Source organism: Amphiprion ocellaris, chromosome 3, assembly GCF_022539595.1.
Source record: "Amphiprion ocellaris isolate individual 3 ecotype Okinawa chromosome 3, ASM2253959v1, whole genome shotgun sequence".
NCBI lineage: Eukaryota > Metazoa > Chordata > Actinopteri > Pomacentridae > Amphiprion > Amphiprion ocellaris.
Window position 1 is genome coordinate 7,156,392 of NC_072768.1, and position 8,622 is coordinate 7,165,013.

At 39.5% G+C, this 8,622-nt stretch overlaps 1 protein-coding gene across 1 annotated transcript; it reads right to left on the reverse strand.

The window, feature by feature from the left end:
- Positions 1–446: 446 nt before the first annotated feature.
- th (tyrosine hydroxylase) lies at positions 447–7,568 on the reverse strand. Its single transcript, XM_023291246.3, has 13 exons — positions 7,233–7,568; positions 6,590–6,793; positions 5,211–5,385; positions 5,026–5,114; positions 4,842–4,909; positions 4,685–4,735; positions 3,868–4,013; positions 3,626–3,761; positions 2,666–2,735; positions 2,519–2,575; positions 2,085–2,180; positions 1,857–1,990; positions 447–1,225 (listed from the first exon to the last, which is right to left on the reverse strand). The coding sequence occupies exons 1-13, from the start codon at positions 7,314–7,316 to the stop codon at positions 1,066–1,068; spliced, it is 1,470 nt and encodes a 489-aa protein (XP_023147014.2). The 5' UTR covers positions 7,317–7,568; the 3' UTR covers positions 447–1,065.
- Between the last annotated feature and the right edge of the window lie 1,054 nt (positions 7,569–8,622).

Below are 8,622 nucleotides of genomic sequence, written 5' to 3' on the forward strand. Positions count from 1 at the left end.
AGAGGGAGGTTGCACCATTCATTTAGGTGTCTGGACAGTGATTTATGTGATCGTGCAACGCTATTGTTGGCAAAGCTCATAATCTGATTTTACTGTTTGCATTGCACCAAATCCTGTTTTCCGTCTATTTCTCCATGCATGTCATTCTTTGTCATTCAATTTCCCAAAGCTTGTTTTTACCACCGATTAATGCGGCAGAACAGCACACTGTGCTCACTTGCAGGACTTAACCATTAAGAAGATTTATTCTTTCAATAAGCTCAATGAATATGCTGTGATTTTGAAGAGCAGGCAGATAGCCCACAACCTGCAGGACTGCGCCCTCTTGTGGCAGACACATGTAAAGCATAGAAAGGCATCTTTAAATGATGATTCATGAGGGCAACAAATGATCATCAACATATTGTCATGTGTATTTTTGCTTGTGTGACTAAACATGGCAGCAGTAGGTTAATTTGCGTTCTTTATTATTGGACAGATTGTAGTTAGCAGCTTACTACATGGAAATTATGCTTTATTTTTTATTTTTATTATGCATTTACACTGTACACACACATAAAATACACTGCAAGACCAAAACAGCATAAAACCAAATTATTATCTGGAAAATAAAGCCTTCAACATAGCATTTAGAGATTTTTTTCTTAAATAAAATAAATGATTAAAATATACACCTTAATACACCTCATTAGGATTCTTTGATTTTTACAATACCATAATAGTTTAGTTTTTTAATACATTCATAATCCCAGTTCCTTCTTTGATTTTGGTTCCAATTTTGACACATTTCGCTTCATCATCATTTCACAAACAAACCCGGAGAGGTGTTTTAAACATCTTTGGATTTTTTTTTTTTTTTTGTTTGCCGGCACTGCATTTTGAGGTTTTTAATGGTTGAAGCCTTGTCAGCCAACCAGGCGGCCACGAGAAGCAGAAACTCAGCGTCATACCGGAAGTACAGCACAGAAAGATGAACACATTGGTCTGGTCACACGTCGGACGGCGCAGAGCTCAGCGGAGAGGAAGCAACAAACGAAGAGGACGGTCACTGAGGACGAGGCTTCATCACGACAGAACACTGAGGGCGTCTGTCAGCACCTTCAGCTCGTCCTTCAAACCTTCCAGGCCTCCCTGGATCTTTAGCGGGTTGTCCAGGACTTCGATACTGCTGGTGTAGGGGTCAAACCTGACCGAGAAAGGACGCTTGATGCCAGCCACGTAGGCCCTGGTTATAATTTAAGATGTAAAGAGGTCAGAAAGCACAAATCTCTGAGCTCCTTATGAATATATGCATTGAAGCTGTCCAGTTTGGGAATTGTAAACCCAAATATTTCACTTGGCAAGAGGAAACTGACCAAAAAAAGCTGATTTTGACCTGTTGTATATGCACACATCCACTTTATCGAGACCTTTCATATTTTCATAACATGGAAGATGCACTTTTACATAATGACGTCCGTAATATTTCATATTTACTATACTTTTTCAAACATCCCCATGCTGATATTTTTCTCATCCAGTGTGGCAGGCATGTCATGTGCTAGATTCTACTAGAGACTGAATACTGTCAAAACACTCACCAAAGCTACTTGTTTTGCAGGGCAACATTTGATATGTTTGCCAAATAAAACTCCAGAGTTTTGCCTTGGTAAGAAAGACTACATTAGTAACAGCTGTCTTCTGGCTGCTATGGCTGACCTACAAAAGTTTGTGGCCTCAGGGGTTGGCTGGCTCTTCTCTGACCTTGTCCTTATGTAACCCCTCTCTTTTTCTTTTTTAGGGTTTTCTTCTTCTTCTTCTCTCAGTTTCTCTATATTATTAAGTTTGTGTATGTGATTCGAAAAAGGAGAAAGTACCTGAATTTCTCCTTGGCATCTGAGAAACTCTCGGAGATGAAGTAGACCGGCTGGTACGTCTGGTCTTGGTAGGGCTGCACTGCCGCGGCCTCTGGCTCAAACTCCCTCGTCTCTGGTTCGTCGGACAGAGAGTGCTGGAAGGATGTCGAAAGAAGAAAATGGAGATGACAGCTCAGTTGGCTGCGATCGTCACATCGACAAAAAGCAAAAAGATGTGATGGAACGTACCACAAGTTCTCCATAAGAGGACAGCAGTCCAGCCCCATAAGCCCTCACCTCACCATTTTGCTTACATAAGCCATACTCTACTGTGAACCAGTACAGCTGATGGGAGAAACAGAAAAAAAGGGCGAATGAGAAAAGATACTGGACATCAGTTGCAATTGATGGAAAATCAATTGGTTACCTAAATGGCACATTTTAGATGAGGGACTGTGCAAAAAGTACTCAAAAACGACTTTTTTTTCTAATTTTGGCAAATAGTAATTCCATTAATTTGTGATTTGGGATATGTGTAAATAGTTTTTCCATGAAGAAAATATGCTTTAAATCTAAGCTGAGTTGGGATATTAGAAGCAGTGTTAAAAGAGGGAGGGTTCAGAGCAAATAGGAATTATTGTACAGTCCCTGTGTGTTTGTTGGTATCAGACGGTGAGTCTTACTGTGGACAGCTTCTCAATATCCTCATCTGAAGCCCCCAGTGATGCCAGTCCAAGGTTCTGCAGGAAATAATAAGTTGTTACCAAAACATAATAGCACAGCTGTGGAAATAATAACCTGTGAAGGCTTCAGGACTCGTCGACACTAACCTGAGAAAACTGGGCAAAAGTGCGATCGGCCAGCATGGGGACGTGGCCCAGCAGTTCATGGACACAGTCACTGAGGAAGAAGAGACGGAAAAAATCAGCTGCATCTGAGAAATTTTTCACAGATAAATTCAATCTTTATCCAGTAATCGATCTCAGACAGAGAAAATCCATCCATCCATTATCTATACACCGCTTATTCCTCATTAGGGTCGTAGGGGGCTGGAGTCTATCCCAGCTGATTTTCCTGAACAGAGATAAAGAAAAATAAAACTGCTGGTGCACAGAGAAGCTTTTTGATTTTAGACATTGCAATGGTCTAAATATTTTCTCCCTCAATCTGCTGTTTGCTTATTATTTCAGCTTTTTAAACACATACAGTGGTGGAAGAAAATTTTCGGACATGCATTTGTATCATCTAGCTTATCATGCATGTATCCAACTGTGTGTTATATGTTCCTTGTTCCCCACCCTCCTCTTCTCCCATCCCTCCCACTCCCCTTCCATCTCCCTTTTCCTCTCCCTCTACCTCTTCTGTCCCTCTCATGCTAAACAAATCCTTAAAAAAGCCATTAAATACTTAAAATTAACTGGTTCCATAAAAATAAGAAATTTTGAGTATTGGGGCATTTTTGTAGAATTTAGTTTTGTCAGTTTTTCTTGTAAACAATGAACAAAAAATATTATTTGTATTTGTTTGTGTCTGTCTAATGCAGCCACACCTTTTTCCTCAGATATTTCATGATAATATCTGAGATTGTGTAAAATTTTAAAGGTGTCCGAAAACTTTTTTCCTCCACTGTATATTCACTGAATTTATGTTCTAATAAGAAAGGCATGGCAATGAAGCTTCACTCGGCTGAACTGAAAGCCAGACTGAGATAAAGGCTACTCTAGATTGTTGCAAACATACAGATAGATTTGTGTGGCAGTGGCTGAAAGAGGCGTCAGAGGAACACTCACGGTTCCGGGGAGTGCATAGGGGAGGAAGCGTGTCGGATGTACTGGGTGCACTGGAACACCCGGAAAGCCAGACTGGCCAGAAAGTCTCTGGCTGAGAGCAAACCAGCCACCGGACGCAGCAGAAAGCCTGTCCGCTCTGTTTGTGTTCAGGAGATAAATACACAGAGAGAATTGAAAAGTGCTCTCAGTAAACATCTGTGTCTAAATATCATTCCTTTCATCGCTTCTCTTCCCATCTTCACCTTTAAGGAAGCGTGACACGTCTTCCAACTGGGGAATGTTGTCTGGACTGTACCCACAATGCCTCTCCAGCAGACGAAAGGCCTCGAGGTATTCACTGCAGGCATGGGTGGTGTACAAGTCACGCAGGGTGGAATACACTTCTCGCCTAGAGCGGAAAAACAGCACTTTTTTATAAGAAAAAGGATGGAAAACAATGGCTTAGATGTCAGTTTAACATCTTTCATAAATATGTTCTTGCACTAGTTGTTATTCTACTGTTCAGTTTCTTTTATTTTTTTAACTGTCATTTAACTTTCTTCTTTCAAAACTACATTTATGTGTCTTTTTTTTTTTAACATCTTGTGCTTTTTTTATTGTTTGCCTTTTGTAACACATTTTGATGAACCTTCCTTGCTGCACAAATAATCTTTACTTTTCTACTTCCACTGCTGAATCATACATTTTTAGAGATTTCTTTTGTGCTAAATAGTCAGAGTAAAATTACTGATACAGGGAAAATCCACTGACTTTAAGGCTGTTCTTGTAAAATCGTATGTTCCCAGGTTGCCGATGTATTTTCTGCACATACAAGCTCGAGACTGCTCTGATAGCGACCTCCATCCGTAACTAATTTAATCCCTGAAAATCACATGCGACTGTTTCAGAAACAAGATGAATGTGACTCAGTGGATGGCGAATGGACACAACGCACAAGAGCAGGAAGCTTCTTTTTAAAAAGTTTGTGTTTTATGTCAGTTAAGATTTTCTGCTGTAGTTCTTCATCCTTCACATGCACATCATTCTGTCTATTTTAAATCAGCATGCAGCAGCTCTTACCAGGTGCCAATCTCCTCCTCTGTGTATTCCACTCTGGGAATCGTCTGCCCACTGAGGAAAAACATATGCACACATTTATCAGGATAATCCAATTTTTGGTTTATGGCTATTTTTTATGGCTGTCTGTATAGTATTTAGGGGAAAGACTGTATCTCACTGTCTGTATCTGAAGGCAATGTCTCCAATCATTTTCCTCCTCTGTCTGTAGGCAGGGTCTGTGTAGCCCTGTTCAAATCCAATAGATCAAACTCTGATCACATTTTCTGTGTCATGACATATTGGTCCAACAAAATAACCAGACTAGTAAAGAGAATTATATGTCATCTGACGTTGTTACTTACAGGATGATCTTGGTCTAAGTCTGGATCAAATTTTGTGACCAGATGGTGACATTTGTCCAAATCTGCGATTCTCTTTGGGAACCAGTGAACTAGAACAGAAAACAGAGAAGAAATTAGTTCAGTTGTCTGCAAAATATCTAAAATGGTTCAAAATGATGATTAAAAAAACAGTGAGAGGCGGCCACATTTGACTTCTTTGGTGGTTTTCACATCCTCCGCATTCCTCTTGATGGAGCTGATCAGAGTGTTGACGTCTGAGAGGTGAACCTCAAAGCGAACGAAGTACTCCAGGCCTCCCAGACTGTCCTTGAGCTTCCGGCACGGTCGCGTCTCCAGGTGGTGAATCTTGGCTTCGAATGTCTGGAACATAGTCAGCACACTGAAATGTAAATCTGGCAGTGAGACAAGATTATAGCCAAAGAGTGACAAAGGTGGAAAGCAATTATGGGTCATATTTGGGATGTGTACAACTCTCTGTATCAAATGTGGAACAATTTCATAAACATGTATAGAGGTAACTTGTTGCTGGTTCAAATAACCAAGGGAAATATGTGCAGTTATGTACGGAAGTGCAATTTTTAAAAATGACAATACATCAGTATCTGTGGAAAAATCTTTTTTGTGTTTCAAAAAGTGTTGTTGCATTAGACAGACACAAATACAAATGATATATATTTTTTGTTTACAAGAAAAACTAACAAAATTAACTTCAACCAAAATGACCCAATACTCAAAATTTCATATTTTTATGGACCAAATCAATTTTTTATGGCTTTTTTTTTTTTTTTTAAAGGATTTGTTTAGTATCATCACTGTGATTGTACTAAAAGAAAAATACACTTCTTGTGTGTCAGATAAAGCTTTTTAGAAAGGTTCAGGTGCACATTTTAGACCCAAATCAAGACACAAAATAACAGTCAATGATCAGGACCACTAACACGATCATTCCTGTTGAACTAAAGACTGGTGTAAAGCATACTGTCAGCACAAAAATGAGTTTTACACCTGCGTACTGAAGATCTTATGTCTTTAGTGACACTATGGAGTCAAAGGCAAATGATTCTGCAGCTGAGTGGTGAAAGAAGGTTTGTTAATGTGCCCTATAAATCTTTAACTAATGGCTTTATTCACAACTAACAAATAATCTATAATTTAAAAAAGAAAACAATGCAATAATAGAAACATATTTTTTGATTACCAGGTTGAGGAAAATCCCTCATGGAGAAGGGCTGCAGACAACTTTGAATAAAATCTATTTTAACTCACCAAAACTTACTGCAGACCTGTTTGCTTCTCAGATAATCCACCAATTTACTATTCAATAACCAACATTATTAACTGCATTTTTCTTAGATAGTCAAAATAAACACCTACCGGCAGGATTTCTAAAATAACAACCCAAATAAATCTAATAATGTCTTAGAACTGATCTGCAAAGCATTAGAATAACATTTATTTACCACTGATAAAGTCATGAGTTATAGTTACAAGCTATGAACCCCCTTTTTAAAAATAAATGTATTAATTCTTCACTCCTGAAAACTGAGCTATTGTGATGAATTACCTCAAAAACTTTGAGCGTCCGCGACAGTGCAGGTGTCTTGGAGGTTCTTAAAGTGAAGAAGAGGTTGAGAAGCGCTTTTCCATCGTCCTCCTCAAACACTATCTGCTCACTGGCCTCTGCAGCTTCAGCAGCAGCGGCGGCAGCTTCCCTCTCCTTCCGTGCGTCCTCGATCAAGCTTTGGCGTCTACCTAAGAACCTTGGAGACTGTTCCAAGAAGAGAAATTAAAGTCCTGCAAGTTCTGGATTAACTTACAGAAAGAACATAAGCACACACTAAACACCGGAGAGGCAGCTGCTGGGCTTTTTTTAAAAGTTTTGGATATCCCATGAATGTGCTTTCCGTCTCCAAACGCGCATTAAACCAAAAATGTAACCAAGGTAAACCCTAAAATAGAACTAAAACTGAGTAACTGTGCAGAATTCATTTTAGCAGATGTTCAGTGCTAAAATATTTATAATCTATGCGGATGAAAGCTTTTGCGCATCTGGCACCGCTGCTGCGTAAAGAGCACCTCGCCAAGCCTTCTTTGCTCAATTCAACGATTTTCCTCGGCACAAAATCTCTCCAAACACAATTGCAAATTGGTGCATGTAATCTTAAAATAAATCGGATCGTTTTAATGCCTCTGGAGACGTTTCTTACCGTGATGGAATCAGACCTCTCCAGCTCGGATGCTGCTCTGCGGATGCTCTTTGTTGAGGACGTGGAGCTGCTTGAAAGAGGCATCTTTACGCTCACTAGTCTTCGGTATTGCCTTTGCTTGCGTGTGACAAAAGTGACTATTTGTGGGGCTCTGTGGACCTCGACCGTGCTGTGTGCCCAGAGTATTTCTTTTTTTTCTCCCACACAGGTTTCCTCTTTTTATGGGATCATTTGTTTGCTGTTTCTGACGTCAAAGACGCTAATCCCAGCCTCATCAATCAATGCGCAGAATCTATCAGACTCATCCCAACTTGGAGCCGTTTAGATACAGTATATATGACCTTTTGGAAAGCCTTTAAACACAGAGGATTTGAGTTAGGTTTTTTTTTTTTTTTTTTAAATAGAAAATTTGTGAATTTGCACAACTTCTCAGCAGGGTTTAGTGTGTGTTTAAAACAGCATGTTAACATTTTCCCCCCAGTTTATGTGTATTTCATGAACATTTACATAAGAAAGGTGAAGCTGTGTAGTTCAGGTCACTGTAGTTATCTTTAGAGAATAATCAAAGCTTTGACCTCAGGGCTTTATATAAAGGTTACACCAGAGAAAAGTCAACTGTGGAAAATTAAGTCACTTTATCAGCTCAATCCAATCTCCACAGCTCCTCACAAATTAGATTTGATTGTGGGAAAAAACAACACATGCACTCACGGGAGGCAGAGAGAACAACACATTGTTTTCCTGTTCTGTCTTTTTCTTACCTAAGCAACAACCATATCAAGTGAATTTGTACCGCTTTTGGCTGCCGACTTTGGTGGTTAACATGATTGTGAGTGATATATGGTGCCCACGGGCAAGAGGAGGTAAAAGGATTATTCGTGGACCTCTGGCCACATGCTGCCACAGCAGCAACCTTGCAAGGGTGCAGAGAAGGGAGATGGGCCCCGGTGTGACTCTTACCTCAACCTGTAGACTGAAAATGCTAAAGAGCACTGAAGTAGCCCTGGGCACAGAAAACGACGGTTCCCTCCTTTATTGGACAGTGACAGAGTGAGTCTGAAGAAAGAAAGATAAAACAAATAGACAGTAAGATAGAAACTGCCTTTCCACTTCGTTTAAGTCTATTTTCTGCATGGAAACAGACTAAATTGGTTATCTTTAAAAATTGAGTTTGTTATGCATTTCTTCTTTTTATCTTGACCTTTTTTTGAAAGTGGTACGACATTAAAGACAGATGTTTGACATTTATATAGAGACAAGAACAATTACCAACTCTATGCTTTGTTCCATTCAAGTCTTTCAAGTAGTTTAGTACTTTGTAAGGCAATCAGATGCAGACGATAGAAAACAGAAAATAGATTACTGCCATAATAGTTCAAGTCACAATGAT

What these genes read in the sequence shown, in the direction of transcription:
- th (XM_023291246.3), bottom strand. Translation starts at nt 7,316, where the DNA reads ATGCCTCTTTCAAGCAGCTCCACGTCCTCAACAAAGAGCATCCGCAGA. An exon ending in AGAGGTCTGATTCCATCACG is followed by an intron (nt 6,794 to 7,232) that starts GTAAGAAACGTC and finishes TTCTTGGAACAG; the next exon opens with TCTCCAAGGTTCTTAGGTAG. An exon ending in CGTGTCACGCTTCCTTAAAG is followed by an intron (nt 3,762 to 3,867) that starts GTGAAGATGGGA and finishes GAACACAAACAG; the next exon opens with AGCGGACAGGCTTTCTGCTG.